The following is a 26,332-nucleotide window of genomic DNA, read 5'->3' as shown; positions in this document are numbered from 1 at the left end:
ATAGTTAAGAATCATTTTCTTTTATGTTATGTCACTCAGCAAGGCAAACTCAGACATTCATGGGTTTTAAGAGGAAAATAAGTGACAGACAATAATTAGAATCTATTTCAATTTTTATAAATATTTTGAGGCAATCACCACTGAGATCCATGGAAGGGATTTCAGAAATATGTCATTTCTTAATATTTTGCACTTTTCCCTTTCAGTTTGAGCCCATTTTCCCTTTTATATGATGTTTATTATTAGTAACCCCTAATTAGTAACATTAACTAATGTTAGTTAATTAGTTAACTAACATTAACTAATTAATGTTAGTTAATTCGCTTAAATTATCCAATCTTTATCCTTTAAAAAAAATCATGTTTAGATCTAACTTAAATAGCCCAGCCACATAATTGAGTTCGCTGTCCAATGCACATCAACACAGCTGCATAACCTTTCAAAATTAAAATCCGCACACATGGCAAGTTAGTGAAAGTTCCTTCTTTTTTACAATTTAGCTTATGTGAGAAAGTCTTGTGCCATTTAATCTTTTTTAGGACTTAATTACATGCAATGATAATGAACTTTTGAATTCCTCCCTACCCCAACACACACAATTGGGGTGCTCTTCCCTTATCAAAAGAAGATCCAAATTTGCAACCAGGACAGACAGGACTGCTACACAGATAATTCAATAAGCTTTGCTCCAATACGGGTTGAAGTCAGTTATTTCTAAATTCCTCTATAATTATAATATGTGAATGACTTTGCTGCTACCCTGGGTGCAGCTGCTGATCACTGTAGGGAACCAGATGTTCAGCTTGATAGACTTTTGCTCCTACCCAGCTGGGCGCTTCTTACATTTATTTGCTTAGTAAGCCTGCAGCTCCAGATCTGGAATGTTTATTCATCATTAAATCCGTCAGTTGAGAGAATGCCTCTCCTGCACTTCAAATGGATTCCCCCATTCACTGGTAGATGTACCTTTTCTCTTACATGTTAAATCACTTGAAATAGGGGTGTGCCTGCATGCACTCTTTTTTAAGAGACAATTTCCCCACCACACTTAAGTATAACTATTCTAAAATTCCAAAAATCTGCCAATGAACAAGGTTCTAATTCGACTGGTGAGGAACGCCAAAAAAAAAAAAACTATTATTGAATGAAATTGCTAAACAGCATCATGCAACAGCAGCTCTTCTGTATCTCAAATGAACAACAGTTTGGTTCTAGTTCCAGAACAATCACTTGCTAGTCTTAAATAGTGGGGTTGAATTATAAGAGCCATTTCACCAGTAAATACTAGCATCTCCCCACCCCCAGTTTGATAAACAGAGCAAACAGAAGGCAGCTTTGGCTTTGTAAAAAAAAAAGCTGCTTTCTATTATTTCCAAAGGTAAACTAGGCAATTGACTTGTGTGCGTGTGTGTTAAGTACGCACTTATGCACAAAACAGAATGAAGGCTTGCAGTAACCTCTGCTGACTGTTCTGATTCTATTTGAAAAAATACAGCAAAGGTAACAACTAAGGCAGCTGACAGTCAAATAAACCTACTTTAAAAAAATTCATTGTCAGCTGAGTCACTCCCATTATTCTTTCAAGCCATGTGTTGTGTTATGCCATGTCCTTGGAAATCTCCTTACTTTGCCCTCTTCGGCTACTTGCTATCATTCAATGTTGGTTGATACATCTGTTAAAATATCCTATAGTTTTATTCCTGATTAATTCGTTTTATTTGGGGTGGTGCCTTTTATTGACTGATTTAGACTCTGTGGTGGCGGTCCATACTTCAAACCTCCTCTGAAAGTAGCAGTCGATAGGCTATATACCGTAAATCCCATTTTCCCCATATTTGGTCATACCAAGACAGAATCATTCAGAAAATATACATTATAAATATGCATAAACAGATACCTATAGTAGTAATGACAGTTCCTGCAAAGAAAAAGGCACTTCCAAGGTCCCAGTGGCTACTGCTATTAGAAGAATCTCCAACGGGGTTGACTCCTGCACTGGTAGCATTCATAACCCGCTACAAAAAAAAAATTAAAAGCAAATTGAGAGCAGAATATATCGTAAATGAACAAAATACCTTGTTTTCCAAATGCAAGATTGGTGGTGCAAATGTTTTTCTCTAAAGTTCAGGCAATTAAAAAAAATCCATTGTCTACTACTACAAGATGTCCCACACATTTCTACATGCAAAGTCATATTCCTCTCTCACTGAGTCAAAGCTTCTCCAAGAGTCCATTGTAGTTGTGTAGCTGTAACTCTTTTAAGTATAAAATAAAATAGATTCCTTCAAATACCATGGGCACTCAGTAATACACTGATTTATATGGGTACATCTCAAGAAGATGCAAGATTCTGTATTTTGCAAGATGCAGAAGCCAAAGAAAAGAACTTACCTGTGTAAGTATTAAGATGTATAATATTCTGTGTATATTCTTATGTCAACCTTCCTATTCAAACTTTCTCTAATATGATGACCTTCACCATTGTTAAGATTATAAACTTTAATATACCCAGCTGTCTCTAAATTCATAGACCATGCTGGAAGGAATTTTTGGAATCTGTAATTTGTAAATCACTTCTAACAAAAGTGGGTGAAACCATCTCTTCATGCATGGCAAATTTTGCATCTTTTGAAATATTCATTCCACACAATATATCACACATAACTTTTTTACCAGCATTTTGTACCATGATACAAAGAATAATTCTGCTCTAACTTTTCAGCTTTTATATGCAACACAGAATTATTTGCTCCATTTTCTCTCTCAGCTACTTTGATACTTTGATTTTCACTTGTTTGCCATGTGATCTAACATTTACTGAAAATAGTTCAATCTTGGTATACAACACAGCTTCATGAAAATGCCTGTGCATTTATGTCCTTAATCAACACACTGTTCGGGCCTGCAGTTATATTCCTTTTTAGGATCTTTGGCCTGCCACACTCTATTATTTCATTATGCTGTTTCATTAGTGTAGTAATTGGGAGGGGGAATGGAAAGGAGTAGAATTGTGGGATGTGTTGTTGTCATTCCTTTCTAGAAGCCCAAGGTCATCTTTGGTCTCCGCACCTCTGCATCTGACCGGAACTAAATGGGTGGAAATGCCAGCGTGGCTGAAGAAGATTGGACCATGTGATGGATTTATGGGTGTGGGGATAAGATCATGAACTTTCAACTGGGTGGAATCCCAGGAAGCTTTTAGATTTGGGATTTCACAGATGTGCCAACATGTCTGTCTTATTAAATTGGAACTTTAAGGATAGCTCTGCCTTGGACTCTGATTTAATTTTACATGATATTTGGAACGCTGACACACACATCTACAATCACTACCAGCATCTTATACTTATATAAAAGCATAACATATCATACTTTTATCTATAACTACAATAAAAAATAAAGGAAGTCTCATGTATTCTTCTCATACTCTGTTCAGCATTTCCAACACGTTCAATTTAATCATCACACATAGTTTCTTTCTTCCATATAACATTCTTATTACATTCAACATAGTCATATAAAACATTCCATAATTCAAAACTCTTTGCTCCCTCATCCACATTCTTCATAATTCTGTCACCTTTCTTATGATACATAACAAATAGGTATAATTTTGCATTCATTCTTGCTTCCTTGTCATGTATATAGGAAAGCAATCCAGATACTCCAGAGGCTACCTTGCAAGTCAACATATTATTGACTGCTTCCCAACTACAAGTATATGTAATATTCTAATGTGCATTCAGGATTCAAGAAACAGGAATCTGGGATTCCCAAGAGATTTTTTTTCTACTTGAATGTAGAAATGCAACAGATTAATAAGTCTTGGGCCACATGCCTGCCAGTTATATATTCTCTTTGAGTGCTAACTTGAACTTTCAAATTAACATTTTCATACAGACTAGAGCATTTTCTCTAGTCACTGTTGCCATTCCAAGAGTGCCCACATTGTCAAAATGGAGGGTGAAACATGATAACTGAATATTCAACCCTTTTTGACATGACTAGCATTCTTTGCATGCACAAAACAAGACAGGGCTTCACTCACACACCCTTGTGAGCCGAATTTGGACATTGTTGGTCTCCTCTCTAGATATCCCTGCTATCCAGGCTTTTCTCCCTTGGGCTTCTGATTTCTAAGCCACTATCTTCTCCATGGGCCTCAGTAATCTAGAAAACTCAAATTCTCCAAAAGCTTTTTTTTTTGTCCCAAACAAAGGAAACAATGCATGAAGAGTGCATAATCTGCTTAAGATCTTCTTTCTTTTCTGTGTAGGATGTTGGTGTTGTTTCAGTACAGTACTTCCCTCCTTTGGAATATAAATACAATGCTAACATCCCCTTTATATTGCTGTTTTGTACTTGTAATCATCTTTTTCATACACACACACACACACACACACACACACCTTCATGCTGGAGACACAGTTTGTAAGAACATGTTTTGAAAAGTGAAAATAACAAACCAGACCTGTAAAAATCCTATACCGGAAGACGACTTATGCAATAAAGAAAATCATCTTCCTCTGTGGCCAATTAATTGCGCACATTACTTCTGTTGGTGTAGAAACAAGTAAACAAGTGGTGACCTATTAAAGCTGTGCACAATTTAATGGCATACTGCATTTAGTTATCACCAAGTGACATTTATGAGACTACTTGGCTGGTATAAAAATTTGTTTAACAAATACATAATAGAAAATGCTGCCAACAGAAGTTTTTTCATTGTCTTCAAATTTAGTTCCACATGCACCATATTTCATTAATCTAGACAAGAGTTTATGATTTCTATTGAAATTTGCAAAAAAAAAAAAAAAGAATGAATCAAGAGTTATACAATTACCAATTATCTTTCAAAAGCTTTTGTAACAGACATTTCGGGTTGCACCTTAACTTTCCTACCACATTAGCAATGCAATTTATTTTTTATCTTGTTTTTCTTTTGGCCAGGAGCTGACATAAAGCTCTTCTCCCAGGCCAAGAACTCTGCACTTTTAGCTTTTCTTGCTAAATGTTTTTTATATTCATTTCACAAATGGAGTCTCATGCATGAAATGAACAAGGAATCCATGTAGCAATTGTGGTACCATTTTAAGATGAAATGGCAATGGCACACAACGTGTCTCACTCAGCAAAGATAACCTAATCTCACCAGAAAAGAGAGCACATTGGTGGCTTTACTAAGGCTTCTAATAAGTGCATGTGTTGGGCAGGATATTAGCAACAGATGATCAAAATTCCAACTTGTCTATAGGAAGTAAATGAACTAAGAGAATCAAAAGATTTGTCCAGGAAAAAGTAGGCCCTTGGAAAAATTATTTACCTACATACTCTGCTAATGTTTCAGTAGCTATTGTTAGGTAAGCTCCCCGTTAGGAGAGCGAGTATGCAGAGAAACGTAATGAGAGTAGAGTGGAAGAACACTCAAACCAGCATATAGAGACACCGCAGTTCAAATAGGTTTATACTTTTGTGGAAAATAGAGGTATTCAGAGTTAAATTTACACATGGTTCAGTCAGTCAGTTATCAATCAAACACAGTCTAGTTGTCTTCATATACAACAATAGGCTCCTGTACATCAATCCTGTACATATCCAGTAAGAGTTGTTTGTAACAAACCAAATCCATACATAACAAAGATAAACATGAGAATTCAGCCTTCATTGTCGATAAACTTAAATGTTTTTGGCGAATAGACCGCCCTCCAATTAATGCTTTACCTAAGAATATTGGATTTGATGTGGATTTACGTGTAGACACGTCTGTAGCAAAACTTGCATCAGCATATGCAGTTAATCTTAGTTCATCCTTAGGCTCTAAATATAAGGCATAGGGTATTGTCTGTTTAAGATATCTCAATACATGTTTAACAGCTTGCAGGTGCCTTTCTGTAGGTTCAGCATTAAACCTGGCTAATTGTTTAACACTATATGCTATATCTGGCCTTGATCAATTGCTAAGATAAGATAAACTACCAATTAGGGATTGATAAATACCTTTATCAAATACAGGGCTTTTTATATCATCATGGCTAAATTCTTGACCCACTGGAGTTTTAGCCAGTTTACACAGTTCCATTTTAAAAGTCCTGAGTAGCTGGTTGATCTTCTCAGTTTGTGATATTTTATATCCTCCCCTAGTTTTATCTATTTTTAAACCAAGATATTGCTTAATTTCACCAAGATGTTTTATTTTAAACTGCATTTTTAATAATGTAATAATCTCAATAGTCTTTTGTTCAGTTTTAGTAATTAATGCTATGTCATCAGTAAACAACAGCAACAATGAAATCATACCATCACTTTGGAATATGAATCAATTGTTGGTCAGTCGGTGTTAGACCAATTATACACAATGCTCTTTCGTTGCATCGTTGAAACCCCGCTATCTTCTTGGCATCATCCTCATCATCTGGATCCCAAGAAGTTACATCCGGTGGATTATGTACTGTTAGGAATGTAAGCTAACAGCTATGTTCCAGGTTACTGAAAGAAACTGTCACTACAGCACATGAAAACTGAAAATAATACCAAAATGTATGTTTATCTAGGGAGCATTTGCATTTATATAAAGTGAAGTACTGAAGTTTTCAGATACTGGAAGGAAACAAGAGATTGTCCTGTGTAGAATTTTCTCACTCTTATCTCAAGAAGAGATTGGACTGCCATTTGTCAGAAATGGTGTAGGGTCTCCTGCTTGGAGGGTTGGACTAGATGACCTACAAGGTCCCTTCCAACTCTGTTAATCTGTTAAGATCTGTTAAGAATACACAAAGAGCTCAACAACTGTAGGGAAGACTTACTAATTAGCAAGACCCCAGCATGAGCACAAATGAGAATGTACAAAATCTATTCTGGAATATTTTTCTTCTTGGTTCATCTTTACTGAACTAAGAGAACTATGCTAAAATCTGACCGGCTATTTATGGGAACAGTTCAATGTATGTTCATTACAGGACCTAGCTACCTGAGGGATTGCATCACTCCACACACATCCCTGCGGCCAATTCGCTCTCACAGGGAGGGACTTCTCCTAGTGCCGTCCACTAGGCAATGCCAAAGGGCGGCGCCAAGGAGTAGGGCCTTCTCTGTGATGGGCCCAACCCTCTGGAATGACCTCCCCCCCGACATTAGAACCACCACAGACTTCCGCTCCTTCCGACAAAAATTGAAGACACACCTGTTCCGATTGGCTGGCCTGGCATAATCATAACTGCTACCTCCTGGCAAACATATTTCTTTACTGGTTATTTTAGGGGAATTGTTTTTTAAATTTAATTTTATGGGATATTTGTTGGGGTTTTAAACTATTTACTCAGCCGTACAGTTCTTTAAACCTTTTTTATCCTCCTTCGTATCTATTTATCTATTTAATAATTTAATTGTTTAATTTTATAGTTATTTTATATGATGTATTTCTGATATGGACTGTACACCGCCCCGAGTCCCTTTCGGGAGAGGGGGCGGTCTATAAGCGCTCAGTAAATAAAAAATAAATAAATAAATAAATTAGCAGATTCAGAGGAATTTTATACTGACTTTCTGAGGACCATTAACAGATAGAATTGAACACTGAAAGTAAACTCCAGGATGTGAAGAAAACTCCTACTTAAATGGAACAATAAATGCATGACTTTAGATCATCGTGATGTGAGGAAAATGTTCTTAACTTTAACTTTAACTCTCTTAACTTTATTCTTTTAAACTTGTTTTTCTTAGGCAGACAGCACCTGGTACAATGGGGAATGTTGCTATGACCATTACAAAGAGACCCTAATTTTTAAAATCCATATCGATATAAATAGCAAAGTGTGTCAGGGTTCCAAAACTAAATCAGAGTCCAAGGCAAAGTATTGCTCAAAGTTCCAATTTATTAAGAGAGCCATGTTGGCATATTTGGAAAAACCTGAATCTGAAAGCTTCCCAATTTCCCCCACTCAGTTGAAAGTTCAAGACTTTGCCCCCACACCCACAAGTCTGTCACATGGCCCAATCTTCCACTGCCATGCTGGCAGTTGCATCCATCCAGTTCCGGTCAGGTGCAGAGATGCAAAGACAAAGGATGACCTTGGTATTCTAGAAAGAATTTTGTTATGGCTACATAGCATCTAATTCCATACAATACAATACAATACAATACAATACAATACAATACAATACAATGCAATACAATACAATACAATACAATAGTAGGGTTGGAAGGGACCTCTCCCTTCACAATCTCCCTTCCCATTTTCCCACAATAGAAAATGCATAGTAGGATAATAGAAAGTATGGCAGGCCAAAGATCCAAAAGAAAAGATGGCTGCAGGCCTGACAAAGTGATTAGTTCTTTAAGTCCTATTCATCCCACACATTTCACCCAGCTGGCCAGTTTGGGGGTCATTTTATATGTAGAATATCTGCTTCTTATCTACTTTTAGCAGCTACTCTCATTTGCCTCTTTACTTGTCCAAAATCAATTCCAGAAACTTATGCTTTCTGACATTTTACTTTTCCAAAAACAGTTCCTACGGGGGCCCTTAAAATACCTTAGGACAAAAGTGAATTTCCCTGAGCTGAAGCTTGTTTAGAATACCTTACTTTTACAATGAAGCAGCCTTCCTTTTCGTTAGCAAAAAGATCATTCTTTAACATACTGCAGTGAACGGACAGGATAAAATGCCCCATGCTTGGCCCAAAGCAAAATCACAATACGGTATACAGCTCAGGCTACAATAATGCAAGGGAAGTGGGGGGGATCAGGAACAATTATCTGGAAAGGTCATTGGTTTCTTTAGCTGGATAGGATCAAGCTGAGCCTCGCTAGACATTTGTTCTGGCTCTCATTGGATTCCAGCCCTAAGCAGGGGGCTTACTCAGTGGCCTAAATAGCTTTTTCCAATTGTGTCACTTTAAGATATTATGCTCAGGTATCTTGGATATCCACATTAAGGATACATCTTCCTCCAATTTGTCATTTTTAGTCAAAGTTTCTATCTCCTGAGTCAGTATAGACAGGCAACTCTTATGGGTAATGACTGTTGTTCCCAAGACATCTGAACCCAAAGGGACATCAACATAAGCCAATACTTTAGTAGCAGCAGTAGTAGCATTTTCTAATCTAGAAACTCCCAATTGCTATATAGGAAACATTTTAAGATTACCATATCTCCAAACTTCCTGGAGATGTCCATTTCATAGCCTCTATTGGTTAGGAATAGACAATAGGGATGTCTTATTTAATTAAGGCTGGAACAATCTCTGAGCAGTCTCACTTTATCATATCCCCCAACCTCCTCCTATTTTCTGTGCCTTTCTAACATCCTTCACTGTCTCAATTCTCTATGATCTCTTTCCATTTTTTAGTTTATAATGTTACTTTCCATCTTCTCTTTTATTCAGGGGACAAAATGAAGAGATACCCCCTTGTAGGCCATTTTAAGCTCTCAAAGAATGGCAAAAGGTCAGATAACCATCTATCTAAAATGTCTTCTTTCAGGAAATTCAAAACCAGTATTTTAAATTATTCTCAGTTTTCATTCTCTTTTTTCTTTTCTTTCTCTTTGTCTGTCTCTGTGTGTGTGCATGAGAGAGACACAGACAGACAGAAAGACAGAAAGATTAGAGAGGGAGGGAGGGAGAGAGAGAGGGAGAGATGAGAGAGAGATAAAGAGATGAGACTGACAGATATAGAGACAGAGACAGACAGACACAAACACAAACAGAGAAAGATAAAGATAAGAGAGAAAGAGAGAGAGAGACACAGAGAGAAAGATATCTTGCTTCTCCTTTCTCATCTTCATCTCTCCCTTCTCAATATGTCAACTCCTGCCTTCTGGTGCAACTTCCAGAAGATATTATAGACTTTGGGACAATGACACTAAGATAGTTTTTATTAATTTTTATAGCTGTCCAAAAAGAAACTCAGGCTTATTAACCATGATAATTATTTCTAACCGCTAGTAAGAATACAGCAGAAATGCCTCTAACTGAGACTCTTTTGCAGACTCTGAATGGCTTGGGGTAAAATGTTCTTGTCAGACCATTTCTTTATTGCAAAGGTTACATTCGCCCTTTCTCTGGAAGGGAAAAATAAGTATACATAAACTGAATATATGTTCAGTTTAAACTGAACATTTCCCTTTTAAACTAAATGTACAACTGACTTAAGAAAAAAAATTATAGATTGCCTTTAACAGAAAATGTAAAACATGTATTGCAGGCAAATGCAATGTACATTACTCAGTATGAAGTCATTTTCCAGGCTTTATTTCCTACTGTAAGCATCATTAAAGGTAACTAAAATGCTGACATATAATAATTGCACTTAAGCTATTGTAAAGGCTATGTCATATTCCTCTTTTGGCAGCAAACTCAAGTCTGATGATTTCTCTCAGAAGACCAAATGTCACTCAGAGGACCAATTAAATAACAATCCAGACTGCAGCATTGTTTAGAATAGATTAGAAACAAGTAAACAAACATTGGAAGTATTTCTTCACAATTTAAAATGAAATATATACATACAGTATATAATACATACCTTGCTTGTATATATTTCATAAACAATATATACTATATATTGTTTATGAAATATATACAAGCAAGGTATATGTTTTTCATCCTTCTTTCCTCTATGTATAAAACACTCATTTTAATTAATATGTCTTTGTTTTCATCAACATGTATTTGAGGGTTTTTTTGTGTTTTTGTTTTGTACTGACCTAATGAGCAGAAACTGTAATCAACTTTAATTCAGAAATTAAGGTCCTCATAGCAAGATGACGAAATATATTTTGTACGATCTGAATGTTGCTGTCAGATCATAATTGCCTTAGATTGCTTCTCATGTGCTGAATTCGGAACCAGAGATTAAACCGGAAGTTTTTATTCGGTTGAATCTCTATAGACTTTTTAATCCCTGCTTAAGAGCTACCTAAAAAGATAGCTGCAAATTTAGGAATCAATCACGTATTGCTAGACACAAGCTAGTTACATTCAGAGTGGGTACTCTGACCTATTAGCTTCAGAGCCTCAAAAGCAGCAGTGTTCTTTGATTAGTAATATATGGTCATTCTGCTAACCCTTTTTCTTTTTCTTTTTTTAGCTTTAAATTTATATCCATAAAAGTGAAATAGCTTATGAAGCTGCATGTATACATTAATTTATTTATTCCATTTATATAGTTGCCTATCTCACAGAACGTAACTCTGAGTGACTTATATGTAGGAACTCCTAGTCAAAATATATGTTTCAATTGATTCTTAAGTGAAAAGAAGCTGACGTAACCTGTGTACATGGTGTAAAACGAAATACCAACTATTTCTACAAAGATGAAAACATACTATTTAAGTGCAATTGTTTACAGATTCAGAATTAGAAAACAACAAACATGACAGGTGAGAAATTTGGACACCTTTACAGTAATATATCCTTGGTCAGAAATAACAAGTTTCCCAACATTTCCTGTAATCTTTCTACTTTTGGTTCTGGATCATTTTCCTCATCTACAGAACTTTTTCCCTATTTGCATACCTTTTCTGACACAAAAATATTCTTAGGCTTTTCTGCATGTTTGAGATCTCCCCATAGACGTTCAGTACTATTCAAATCTGGGGACTATGAAGGCCATTCTAAAGTTTTTCTTTTTTCTTTTTTCTTTTCTGTAGGCCCTTCATTGTTAATTTAGAGGTATGTTTCATATTAGTGCCTTGCTGAAAAAACCTTTTGACCAGATTGCTATTTTATATCCAATGATACAAGTATAAAACCCAAGGTTTTTAGACTTTATAATTTTCCTAATAAAGCAGCTCAACAGAGCAATGTATATCCTCAAGACAAAGCTAGAGAGCCATCTTCAAGAATATATGAACCTAGCTTCATTGATCTGGGAATTGGACTTAATGCTCTAAATAGTCCTTTCAACTCAATGATTCTTGGACAAGAGTATAGCTTCACCCTATTGTACTATCCACATTCTAGTCAGCCTTATACAATTTCCAGTATTCTTTTTCTCAGCCATACCATTCTGGCTATTTCTTTTAACTCATCAGATGTATAGTTGCTCACTCCAAAAACCTGCCCTATCTATCACTGCAGGAGACATAGGATTCTGCCTGTTGATGAAAAGGGAAAGATGTATCCTGCGTGCCTTTTTTCCTCAGGACATCCTGATGCAGATAATTTTCCAAGGCAAAGAAAGCATGTGGATTTAGCATCCAAGATAATTTTCTGCTTGCCTTTTCCATATTCTCTCTCTTTGCCAGACCCATATGCACCTCCTAACAAGTTGCACAGGGTTCAAAAGGAATCTTCAGTCTCAAATGGTTAAGGAGCCATATTTAAACAACATTTACTGGAGACACCATCCCTTCTCTTAAAATCAAAAACAGAGACTTCAGAGCTCCTTCTCATAGCAACAAAACAGAAGAGGGAGAAAAACATGCAGCACAGGAAACTTTTTTTTTAAAATTATACCTCATTTAGATTTTTAAAAGCAATTTTCCCAATATGTGGTATTTGTTCTGATGTTCTCACCTTAATCAATGCCTCCAACTCCTGCTGGGATACACAGTTGTTCTCTTGGAGGAATTCTGCTTTATCATTGGCAATTCTGGTTTTCTGACTGCTTTCTTCTGGCTGTTCCAAAGCACGAAACACAAGACCTCCTGTGACCAGATAGGCCACTACCACAAAGAAAATGGCTACCACTGTTTTCCACTTCATTACTGTCTGCAAACCCTGTGAGGGGGTTTCCATACTGGCAATCACAGTTGCCCGAGGAGACGAAATAGAGAGTCGTGATGCTGGCTTGGGTATATTAGTCTTATTGGTCACAGGCACACAACCTGAGGGAACAGTTGCCGGCACAATCACTGGAATAGAAAACAAAATTGCTGTGTTAAATCTGTATATGGTATCCTGGCTTTTTCTGTAGCTGCATTACACTGTATCACAATAATGGTTCAACAATTTCCCACACTGTCGGGTAGCTTTATCCAAACTTGAGATGTTTGCTAGCCTAATTAAAGACTGATCGTGCCAAATCCTATATATAAATAATTGGTTGTGTCACAAAATTATAACCTTTTTATATTTTCAGCTGCTGCTGTATAAACATAGTTATTGCTAACGATAATAGCTTTTCAAGTTCATGGGAAATTCTCCATGTTAATTCCTACACAATATGAAGCAGACTAGGTAGCTTCAGTACCTCCATAATAAATCCTTGGTATGGATAATGCCTATGGTTTGGCATTAGAGAGTTAATTAACATTTTCTGAGGAAACTTTAACTGGATGCAAGGTTTTCAAATGGGAATTGGGCTAGAGAATCTACACCTGCACACACGTACTGCTTCTCTGATTGAAATTCCACCTCCTGGGAAATGGCAATTAATCACCAAAGATGGGGAGTGACCATAGCTCAAACTGTTTTCCCACAAATTAAGAGACATTTTCTAATTAACTGTTGGCTGAAAAATAATGCAAAATGCCAATATAGCCATGTTGTTTCTATTACAGACTTGGAATAAATGCCATAGACCGGAAGCCAAAATTCTTAAAGCTGCTCTTCTTTTGCCCTCAAGAGCTAGCATGGTACAATAGTTAAGAATAAGAAAAAATATTTGTATTCAGCTGCCCTCTCAAGTTCACCCTGCCCCAAAGTGAAAATATAGGAGGTGAAATATTTTATAAATTCTAGTACTCCTGTAGATGGTTCTTCAACTTAAAGTAAACAAGAGATAAACAGCTGAGGTCTACAAAATCTTTTTAACTCTTCTGAGTACAAAACAACCCATTTCAAGCTCAAACTTCTTTCAAAATCATCAAAACAGCCCATTCCATCCAAAGAACAGCTGTTATGGACTTTCCAATCCCAAAATGAGTTGTTTTGAATTTGAAATGACATGAATTTGAAAAATTTATATATCCCTACTTAGGTTTATGAAGCTTACTTTTGTTTCTGCCTATTTCTCTATTTTCAGAAAGACTGAAATAACATGCACAGATATATGGAGATGATGGGGAATAAGGAGCAACCTGGTTCTCTTACTGAATGGAGATTCTACTGTTTGTTTCAGTTGGAAAAATGATATTCATGAAAATGATCCAAATTAATGAAAATTAAAATATTTTTCTCAATATGTTAGGACAGAAACTATGTTTATCTACAGTCTGAATAATTATATTCCTTCAGAACTAGAAATAAAACAGTCTTATAAGTCTAAATTTAATTTTGTGCATGTTGGATCACATTCCTAATCCATGGCAGATTACAGCTCATTGACCAATGATCCTACCTCTCAGTAACTATTCCTCAGTTACTTGTAATAAAAGAAAATAGTACTCTTTATTCTTGAATTCCTTTTAAGTGTTTGTATCTTGAAAATAAACAAATGAAGTCAGCTTTGGTATTTATTTATATACAGGCACAGCAGGCCTGTCTTCCTCATACAGTAGAGTGATTACTAAGCATATCATGTGAGGCGAATTGTGGTAATAACCAGTAAAAAACAAATGCTCCAATCTGTTAAAAATATTCTAAACTATCTTTATTCCCAAATTGTATAACCAATTGTAAATGACTTGGACTGAAAGATATTTCCATTGCTAAATTTTGTGGCTGTTTGGGGATATGAAATAAATAATTTAAAACATTATTCAAACATATTACTTAGACTTCACCCATTACTAATAATTAATACTCAGTAAAATATCCTAATCATGTAAGTAGTATTGTATCAACATTTATGAATTTTGGGCATATCATAGCAAAACCTGACGTAAGAAACACTTTTCATCCATAGAAAATTGCAACCAACTGTAAGCAACATGTAGGCCCAACATGAATTGGAAGCAGACAACAAATTCTGCCCTTGGCATCTTCAGGTTGGGCTCTAAAAAGACTTCTGCCATTCTGTGTCAACAATATTGAACTATATGAACTACTCTAAAGCAATTCCTTAGATTCTACATATCAGTAACATCAAGAAGCAAAATGTTATCCACTGGAAGGTTAGCAAAATGTTATCCACTATTGGGTATGCTTGGATAGATTAGCAAGTAGCCAAGTATCTAAATTAAGTTATCCTCTCTTGGGAGCGGTATAATCATCATAAATAGCAAATTCAGTCTCCACAAAGTACTTATTATAAGATCTACACACAGTTTACATGGGTACAGCTGCAAGCCCAAAGAACTTTCTAGAGATGTTATAATGTAGGTGAATTTTTTTCCTCTGTATTATTCTGTTATGGTCACTATTTTTTTTCCTTTTTCTTAGCATTTTGAAGAAAATGCAGGGATAATGAAGCATTCCAGACCAAGTTTTCCTCCATGAAAAGAGCTACCGCATACATGGTTGTATTCAATATGAGCCCTCTAGACTGACGGTAGGATCCCAGGAAATGACTTTTTTATTTTATTAATTTATCTAAATTATTGGCCACACAATTCCAGTAGGCTCATGTTTAAGGAACTTCCAAGGGCTAATACCTAAACACCTCTGTTATTCTTTCCTCTTCTAATTCAGACTATTGCGTGGCCCAAACTGGCACACAGAACTCGTGCTTTCTGTTTTTTCTCAGTCCCAAAAAAATAGATTTTCATTAGCCTCATTTCTGGAAAAGGTCTCTTAAGAATCTGCTTTTCCAGTACAGCTTTCTCTACTTTGAGTTTGTTTGTTAAGCCTTCCTGAAATAGGTTTTAAGCTCTCTCATTAAACATGGCAACAAATCTCAGTTTACGCAACACACACTTTAAATTAGCAGATTGTTATGCCTCAAAGGAGACTTTGTCAGGTGTTATGCCACAGACGATGTCACTGGAGAGAGGTATGTTCCTATTTGTTTAGCGAGAATGCTGTATTGAAACATTAAGGAGCTAGAAACAAGCCATTTGAAATGTCAGTTTCTGTAGCCTTATCAGCTTAGTTCATTTTAGTTTGGGTGTTTAGAAATTACTTATCGACCTAAAGTAAGTAAAATAATACATTCATAAAAATAATCATATATTATTATTTTCCTTTAGGACACCTGCTACAAAATGACCAACTAAAATTCTAATTTCCTTGGGCCCTTGAGATATTAGTGGATCACAAGCTGACTACACCTCAGTAATGTCAGTTCCAACTAAAAAAGGGAAATGTACAGGTAATCTTTGACTTACGACCACAGTTGAGCCCAACATTTGTGTTGCTAAGAAGACAGTTGTTAAATAAATTTTGCCCAATTTTATTATCTTTCTTGCCACAGTTGTTCAGTGAATCACTGCAGCTGTTAAGTTAGTAACATGTTGTTAAGTGAATCTGACTTCTCCATTGACTTTGCTTGTCATATTCTTTAGAAAGTATTAAGTTAGTTCAGTGCACTCCAGATGTGCTGTTACTATTTCTCAGCATTCATAACTAGTATGGTCGTATCAACTGGAATTGATATGAAAGATATTCCCAATGTACCTGGGGGACACCAGGTTGTGGGAGATTATTCTACGTAGGTGATCAAAGCTTTCTCAAGTACTTTGAGCAGGCTGATATTGCTGAAACTACAGTATAGCCTCTTTTGGCTGTGATTTTTATTTATTTATTTACAGAAACCTGATCTAGGTTGGCATAGTGGTTCTCTCTAACTTGAAAATTGCCAGTCTCTGCCTCACCAGCTTTATTTCTAAAACAATCTATCCCAATGGGTTGCTGTATGGATCGGATTAGAAGAAACTCCATATATACGAACTTGAATTCTCAGGAGACTGCTGACATAGAAACAGTACTTAATGCATGAAATAATATGTATGAAAAAAGTAAAACAATACAATAAAAATACATAAAATAGAAAAGAACCAGACAGTAAAAACTGAAAGGGTGCAATTTGGTTAGCTTAGCTTTTTAATTGATGCTGAAAAAGAAAGGTGCTAATGCCCTCTTGTCTTAGCTCCATTTCCACTCTGTCATTGTGTTTGCAAATTGATAGTTAAAGATCCAATTAAAATACCCACTACAGAATCAAATCTGCTTTAAAAAAATTACTGAGTTGTGACAATAGGAAATGCAACAAGTTATCTCATAGAATTTCCTGACTCTAGAATAATCGCACTGCAGACTAAGGTACATCTGAAGGCAGTGGGGAGAAACTTTTTCTTTCTGCCAAGATGAGATCATTTGCACTTTAATAGCCCCATAACAGTGAGAAGATGCAGTTCATCTAGATAAACTAAAAGAACAGCTGCTCCATTTCCCTGAAGTGAATTCTCTAATGCAGTGTTAGCACTGCTAAATTCAGTAATATGCCAGCACTTTGCAACAAATACTGCTATTAGTACCAATACATTTGGTTAACTTTCTCTCTGAAAATAAGCAACCCTGAACCCCAAATGTGCAAATTATGTTTTATTACTAATCCACCTGAGCAAGGAATGGAAGTTCCAAATGATGTAAGACTCTGAAACTTTAAATGCCAAAGTCCTCTACGTGCTCTCTGCCACAAGCACCTTGTACAAAATGACCAGGAAGCATTTGATTTTTTTCAGGCAACATTAAAACTGGGACTTGATGGGAGGAACCAACGTCGCGATTATGAGTTGATACTTTTGCCGCTGGGTGGTCCAATCGGACGTAAACAGTTGCAGACGGTGAACAGGAAGAATACGTCTTGCTGATCTCAGAGACATTGCAAAGTCCCTGATGGATCCAAGATAAGTTCTTCAAGCCGGCGACAAAAAATCCAGCCATTATACTGATGAAGTCAGGGCAGCTCCAAAAACGGAAGGATACGGAAAGAGAAAGTGTTTCCAGCTGGTGTGGAATTTTTGCCATTTTAAAAGAAACTGCCTATAAAAAACTTAAAGTTAATTTAAATTTGAGAATTTTGGACAGTGGGTTATCCTACTTTGTAAATGCTATGTTCATGGATGGAATTTGTGCAAGCCTTTTAAAACGAATGGATTAAGTTTTCTTCTATTTTTTTTTCTTTTATTATTATTCTTTGTAACCTATGGACTAAAATTCTCCTTCTTCACTACTGTGGGTGTTTTTCCCCCTTTTCTTCTCTAACTCATTTAAGAATTTGACTTTTTTTTAACTTGGAATATAAAAAAGATACAAAAGGAAACAAAGAAAATTGTAACAACAGAGGGAAAGAAAAACACTGCTACTTGGAGGCTGGAGGTATTGGAAACAAAACACTCTTACTTTCCTCACTGATTATTCTGGCTTGGCACGTCAAGGTCTCACTGTTTGTTTATAGAGAGTGATAAGAAGAAAAGCATACAGATGTTCCTTTGAAGTATATCTTTAACCAGAGAAAAGTGAAAATAAGACCTTATTGTGAATTTATGGTTAATCTTGTAAAAACCTTTTAATCTTGTAAAAACCTTAAAAAAATTAAGCCTGCAAAATATATTGTTAGAAATTCAGAAATTATCAAATACATTTGAGAGAATGGAGAAGAAGTTGGAAAACCTAGAGCATCTAACAGTAAAATATGATGAAGAAATTGGAGATGTTTATCAAGTGGAAAAAGTGGAGGTTAGAGCCTAAAAACTAAAGAGGGAAATGACCATAAAGAAATTAAATCCGCTGATATCTATGGTGATTGGTTTGTGTCTGGAAATGGAAAGAGTGAAACAGTGAAAGAGGAATTAAATGGAGGGGAACTCTACCCAAGATGGCAAGATACAGAAGAAGAAAAAACAAAAGAATTTATGAATTTAAAGAGAGAAATTTTATTAGCAACATCATTGGTAACACCACTGACAATTGAAGATAAGCTGATTAAGGAAACAGAAGAAGGGCATCGAAATTACATGAGAGATTTTATAAGCAAGGAGTTGCTAAGAGGAGTCCATACAAATTTGATTAAGGAGATGATTAGAGGACTGATACCACAAATGGCAGAAGACATGAGACTGTTTTGCTACTGGAAAGATACAAGTTGATAGATGGAAATGCATAATTTAAAACTAGTTAAATTTAGTGACAATAGATATAGTCAAATAAATAAATGATAATGATAATAATATATACATATGTATTGTTATGATAAGTAATAATTGGATATGAATATTTGAATGGTACCCATGAAAGGAAGATTACAAATCTTTTTGGTTATATATAAAGGCTAATAAAAAGAACTAAGTTAAATTTAGTTAAGTTTTGATTATTAGGGGGAAAAATGTTATGATACAGGATACAGTCAAATAAAGGAGGGATAATGATAACAATGTATATATATGTATGGGTACAACATAAGGAAACTGGATGTAAATTGTAAACAGTGATTTGGAAAGGAGGATTAGAAATTTTTGTTACTAGATATTATGGATGTTTAGCTAGAATAGGCCATAAGGATTCAGTGTTATTGGAGGATTTTAGAAATAGCAAATGAAATGCCAGTATGTGGTTATGTTTTAAATCTTGATATATTTTATGATGAAGGACGTTTAAACAATTGTAGTCAAATGAAAATGGAGGTATGATGAAGGTAATATGTATACATATCTGAGTTAAAATACTTGAGAATATGAATTATGGTTGATGACTATGGAAGAGATGCACAAAAGTTTTTTGTAACCAACTGATACACTTTCTACAGTATGTAAAAAAAGGAGAATTCTTTGTGTTGTGTTTGTTTTGAAAATTAAAAATAAAATATATATTTTTTAAAAAACTGGGACTTGAGGGCTCAGCTTAGTGGACCCGAGACCTGTTCAAGTACAATTCTTGTTATTTTGCATGGAAGCAAGCCTAACCACGTTTCTAGATCCAACCAATAATTTTCAGAGTCCCAAAACCTTCCACAGATTCTGGATTGATAATTTTATAACAATATATAGACTTGATATATGCATCTTGCTAAACCATGGTCTCTTAAGCATTTGTTGTTGTTAGTTGCAAAGTTGTGTCCGACCCATCACGATCCCATGGACAATGTTCCTCCAGGCCTTCCTGTCCTCTACCATCCTCTGGAGTCCATTTAAGCTCATGCTTACGGCTTCAGTGATTTCATACAGCCACCTCATTCTCTGTCGTCCCCTTCTTCTCTTGCTTACAATCTTTCCCAGCATTAGGTTCTTCTCCAGTGAGTCCTTTCTCCTCATTAAGTGGCCAAAAGTATTTGAGTTTCATCTTCAGGATCTGACCTTCTAAAGAGTAGTCAGGATTGATCTCCTCTAGGACTGACAGGTTTGATCACCTTGCAGTCCAAGGGACACGCAGGAGTCTACTCCAGCACCATAGTTCAAAGGCCTCAATTCTTTGGTGCTCAGCCTTTCTTTTTCTTTTTTTTTAAACAAAGTTTTATTGGTTTTTTGGTGTTTTACAAAAGGAAAAGGTATGGGGAAAGTTACAAATTGTGGCAGCCGCAAACTGCGGTAGGTATACCCCCCCCCTCCAGACTCATGGTGTACATTTGCATAGCATTCAAATATTATATAAAAACATATAGTCAGTGTGGTATTCATTAGTAATTTCAATCAATTTATGTCATGTGGATTTTCTTACTTATTTGTGTGATCTGAGCTTTCTTGATGTCACCCCATCTCCCCCTGTTGGCAGTGCTCCGGCCCCTCCCGTGTCTTGTGCATCTACTGGGATGTCTTCTGGTTTTTCTAGGAGTAATTTATTTTTTTCCATAAAGGCCTGCGCCTCTATGGATGTATTAATTCTGACCCTTGTCTCCTCCCAGAATATTAACATACCTTCAGGCAGCAACCAACGAAACCACACCCCCTTCTGGTATAATTTATTTGCCAATTGTGAATAATATTTTCTTTTCTCCCTCACTTTCTTGGGGATCTGTTTCAGTATGGTTATCTCCTTATCTTTGTATATCAGGGCTTGTCCCCTTTGTGTATTCAGAATTTCATCTCTTGTGCTTTTCCTAAGAAATTTAATGTGTACCTCCCTGGGGACATTGTGTGTTCTAGCATATGCGGAGTTCACTCTATAAACCAGGTCTATTTCCCACCCCATCTGTTGTTTTTCTTTCTGAGTATACTCAGCCAAGATAGTTGTCATGATGTCCCTAATGTTTTCATCATCTGTCTCCATCACATTCTGAAACCTAAGATAAAAGGACATTCTCTCAAACTCTATTTTCATTTGTTGGGTGTCAAGCTCTTTGTTTCGCTTTTGCACGCCCTCCACCCCCCCCCCCCTCATCTCAGCCGCCCCCTGCTCCAAGAGATCCAGTCTCTGTGAGTTCTTATTATTTTTTTCCTGGTTCCCTCTAATTTCTTCTTTCATGTCCTTCAGTTGTTTCTTTATTTCCTCTTGTCCCTGTAGAATTTGCTGAAACATTTGATGAAACTCCAAGTCCGTAGTTTTAACTTGTTTAAAGGCTGTCAATGTTGATTGTGTGCTCGGACTTGAGGTTGCAGATGTCGGGGCAGAGGCAGCAAAGCCAGACTTTCCAGGAGGTGGTCTTTTAGATGTCATTGTTAGTAATAGAGAGTCCAGTCAGTATAGAGAAGAATCAGTCAGAGTGGTAGAGCAGCCAAGGAAGTCCGGGGGGTAGAGAGACCAGGCGCAAGGGAGCTCTCTAATCACCCTGGCAGGGAACAGACGTTTTTCACTCCAAAAAGTTCAAAAGCAAACAATCCACAAGAGAATTATCCAAATAACACGGAGAAAAAAAACGGAAGCCTGAAGCTAAGAGGTGGAGTCAAGTTCACCTTTCATGAAGACAACGGAAGTGTGCCATCTTGCCCTGCCAACTTCGGGTACTGAGGCAACAAATAAGTTTTCAAAATTCAAAGTTCCCAAGGCTTCCAGATCCCATTGTCTTAAAACCTAAAGGTTTAAATCTGAAGATCCATTTAGTTGGAGTGTGACCTCTTTGGTTTGGCTCTCCCCCTCCTACTTCCCTGGGGCTACGAGCACATTTGTTTCTAGCCGCTTGTCCAAGGGGGGGGGAATCCCCCTCCCCTCCAGCCGCACTTCTCCAAGTTAGCCAAAAGTTCCAATTAACACAACTGACAAGTTTTAGAGTTGGTAATAGGTATCAAGGGAGTCTACACCTCACCGCACCGCCGCTGCATCCTTCAACTGTCTTTTTTTCTTCCGGACAGCCTCACAGCGAAGACGCTTCAGCGCGCCTCCCCTTTGCGCTCCTCGGTGCCTGGAGCGAAGCGGGAGCCCCCCGACAGCTGCTGCCGATGCAGGGGTCCTCCTGCCGCACCGCTCCTCCGGCAGAACGCCTCTCCGGGGCGTCCTGTGCCCCCCAAGGAGTGGGGAGCCCACCGGGGATGCGCGGGGCGAGCAGTCTCTGCCCGTCGCCGTCAGCCGCCGGAACCGGAAGTCCGTGCTCAGCCTTTCTTATGGTCCAACTTTCATAGCCATACATTACAACTGGGAAAACCATAGCCTTGAGTTCTTTTGTTGGCAGGGTGATGTCTCTGCTTTTTAGCATGCTGTCTAGATTTGCTTAAGAATGGTTTGCCAAATAAATCAAAACTGGCTTATTTTGCCCATTACATTATGTCAAACTGAAATAAACCACAGTGTGGCTTAATGTTTATATGACTTAGTCATGATGGTGAGCAAGCTTTGACAAGCTATCTAAAAGGTAAGTAGGTGTACAGCCACCTCTCTTAGTAGCGACCTCATTTTGCAACCGTTCACAAATATGACAGTAATTTTTAAAAAATTATTTTCCAACCAATGTCTCCATGTATGACCAAATTTTGGGCATCTGATGACAAAAACCATCAATATGAAAATGATTAAAGTCTGGTCAGTTTCAGGCATCATTCCAATCAACCAATGAAGGTCACAGAGCAGAGCCTGTCAACTTGAGGTTAACACTTTTTAGAAAATCAGCTCAGGAAGAGATAGCTTTTTAAAGCAATCTCTCTTACCTGTGAGGAGACTATAAAAAGAAAAATGGGTCAGGCCCAGGACACTGTATGAGAAAATACATCTGAATGAATGGCAGCAAGCAATCATCTTTACAGTGTCATTCTCTCGCTCTTTCTTTCACTGAGCAACCTTTCTGCTTCTAATGTAAGGAATACATTGTGGTCACTAAATGAATGGTACAAGTGGCCTAGCGGTGGAGTTCTCGCCTCACAATCAGGAGGCTGTGAGTTTGATCCTAGGTAGAGGCAGTTATTTCTGTCTCTGGGCACGATGTGAATATATCTGCAGAATATAGCTCTGCATTGGCGACAGGAAGGGCATCCAGCCAGTAAATACTCAGCTCCATTCAGTTGCCCAGACTCCACCCCACAAGGGTATATGGGGTTGTTAAAAGATGATGATGATTGTGGTCACTAAATGAGGACAGGATGCCAAGTATCTATTTAAAATGGGAAGAGGAGAGAAAAAAAACCTTTTCCATTTGATTTAAATGCCAAAAATCCAAAATAACAGTTCAAGTTTTATGACAGGGCCTCTTTTGTCTATCCATGCATTGAGTTATTTTCCCCCCAAACACACTCAGTGACTACAACTAGCTAAGTATTTCCTAATAATTTTAACATTTCAAAATGATCATTTTCATTCCCCAAAAGATAGTATCATGTAAGGTCTGGATAAACTCATGTAACAAAGATACTTTATGTTGTATGATTCTTGTCTTTGGAGTCAAGAGATCCATGTGGCAACAAAGCTTAAATGTCACATCAGTCAAGAGTTATTTCAGATGAGTACTTTAAATTATCACATGAAAACAATGTTTTGATGAACTATTTCTGTACTTTACCATCTAGTGTCTCATAAGAACACTTTTTTAAATTTTTGGACAGCTATCGTAGCTATGATTGAAACTCCAGTAATTATTATTTTTTTAACTAAAACAGGTCCTAATTAGCTTGAAGTAGAGAAAAAAACCTATTTTTCAGATTTTTAAAATTGTTTTTGGTGGAAATCAGTAACTCAAACAATAACAGTAAGCCGCTCAAACAATAACAGTCCGCTCTCACAGGGAGGGCCTTCCGCTCTCACAGGGAGGGCCTTCTCCTGGTGCCGTCCACGAGGCAATGCCAACGGGCGACACCGAGGAGTAGGGCCTTCTCTGTGATGGGCCCAACCCTCTGGAACAACCTCCCCCCCGACATTAGAACCACTACTGACCTCCGCTCCTTCCGACAGAAACTGAAGACACACCTGTTCCGACTGGCTGGTTTGGCATAATTTATAACGTCTACCTCCTGGCATACACATTCTTACTGGTTTTTAGAGGGATAGTGTTTTAAATTTAATCTGATATTTTAAACTTTTGTATTGACTTATTTATTAGCAGTACAGTTTGGCATATTTTATCCTCCTCATATACATGTATTTCTGTAGTTATTTCTATGTTTTAATCTGTTGCATTTTAATGCGGACTGTACACCGCCCCGAGTCCCTTTCGGGAGAGGGGGCGGTATATAAACGCTAATAATAAATAAATAAATAAATAAATAAATAAATAAATAAGCAAGGACATACTGTAGGTGGATGGATAGACAGACAGAATTAATAATAAATAATTTATTAAATTTCTAGACCGCCCCCTCTCCCCGGAGGGACTCGGGGCGGTGTACAGGAATAAATTTAAACATTTAAGGCAGGCAGGCAGGCAGATAGCCTTTGTATCATAAAAAAACACAGGCTAATTCATTACTACATATCTGTCTGAAGTGTGAAGTATCATGCATAAGAAAATAAGCATTTCTGACAGAACTTTCATACCACTCAGTTTGGATCAAAATCACCAGTCTCAATGGAGATACTCAAATGAGAAGAGACCAAACAATGCATATGCATGTTCCAGCCTTCCATGTTTTTAATCTAGTTTAAGTTTTAGTCCTATTCCTTCTCTCATACAACAGAACACTCCCAATTATATGGAAATCCAAGAAGACCAGTTTTTTTTTAAAAAAACACCACCTCTTCCATCTGTCAGTTGCCAAAAGCAGCTACTCAAATGTCTCTGTAAATACACAGATAGGACATGAAGCTGCTACCCCCTTTGGTGCACAACAGCTGGTACTCAATAGGCCTAAAGGTGCAGGGAATGAAGTGATTATACCAAATAATCATTAAATTCTGACTCCATGTCATCCATACATAAAATATGGTTCTTATGATAACTCCTTACATGCTTAACTATGCCCATTAGAAGCAAGTTGTTTTATTATTCCTAACGATTTTTTCAAAGTTCATGACTGATCAATCAGCTACATCTGAATGCAACATATAGAACAAAAAAAATATTTTAAAAAACATAACATAGTGCTTTTAATACTGGTTTTCTGAAAACACAGTTCTGAAGATAAAATTCATGAAATGTATTGCTGAAGAGCAAGTTAACAGATTTCTTAATATAAGGACAAAACAACAATGCACAAATTTTAGAATCACAGCTAAGATGCAGTAGCTTTCCTGAAATTAAGCCGAACAGGTTAAATAAGGTCCTAAAAAGGTGACCAAATACAGTATTGAATGTCATGGTGGGGAAATGATGGATGATGAATGGATTACAAAATTTTCATCAAAGTTCTTTATCAGTGTTTGCTCTTCTAAAAATATTATCTAATTATTTACCCCTTGCATTTTAACAGGTTTTCTAGAGATAAGAAAATATTCCATCTATTTCTTATCTATTTTTGACACACCCTATTATCAGACTTGTCCTCGAAAACGATGTCATGTTCCCAACTTTACAATTTAAGGAAGATTCGGATAAATTGAAACAGCTTCAGAGAAGATCAGCAAGGATAATCAAAGAACAGAAAATCTAAGCCCTACAAAGAGAAAGATTTAGCCTTAAGAAAAAGCAATGTAGGAGAATTTAATGGCAAACTTTAAATAGCTGAATAAGTATCATACAAAAGACCTGTCTTCTCTCAATATACAGAGAAATATAGAACAAATATAACAATTTAGAACAATGCTTTAAGTAACAGAATTCAATGTTAGCAAAAACTTTGTAAGAACAAATTGGAACCAAGTACCAATGGATGTTCTACCAATGGAGGACAAACACTTGTCAGAAATGCTTTAATTCAGATTCAAATGCAAATAAGAGAGTCACCTTGTAGCAAGATGTGCAAACAAATTTAATAAACAAAAAATATTTAACAGGGAATTGGACTTACTAACTTAACTAGCCGTTTCTATAATTTCTTTTAGCTCTTCCTATAAAGTATTGGTCACAATATCCCCCCCTCTGTAGCCCAGAAATAGTATTTTGATAATAGGTGACATAATTATTTCCTTAAATTCAGAAAGCACTCGGATTAAGAGCTTTCCATAAATTTGTCATAGCAAAATGTGTAACAATCAGTTGCCAAGGACAACAGCAGCAATATTCCTTCCTTCCTTCAATTTATATGGCCACCCACTTGCAGAGCAACTCTGGATGGCTAGC

The 26,332-nt window shown here is 36.7% G+C and overlaps 1 protein-coding gene across 2 annotated transcripts in view; it reads right to left on the bottom strand.

The window, feature by feature from the left end:
• KCNK10 (potassium two pore domain channel subfamily K member 10) overlaps positions 1–26,332 on the bottom strand; it is a 58,884-nt gene that overhangs the window by 18,952 nt on the left and 13,600 nt on the right. Inside the window, exons 2-3 of one of the 2 annotated variants that reach the window (XM_081938252.1) lie at positions 12,520–12,878; positions 1,898–2,015 (exon numbers count right to left, since the gene is read on the bottom strand). In XM_081938252.1, coding sequence (XP_081794378.1) covers positions 1,898–2,015; positions 12,520–12,878 — 477 coding nt within the window. The remainder of the gene's footprint in view (positions 1–1,897; positions 2,016–12,519; positions 12,879–26,332) is intronic. The other variant, XM_081938253.1, reaches the window with a different exon arrangement.

The sequence above is a fragment of the Natrix helvetica genome (assembly GCF_964273705.1).
Source record: "Natrix helvetica genome assembly, chromosome: 1".
Classification (NCBI taxonomy): Eukaryota; Metazoa; Chordata; class Lepidosauria; order Squamata; family Natricidae; genus Natrix; species Natrix helvetica.
This window is presented reverse-complemented; position numbering and strand designations above follow the sequence as displayed.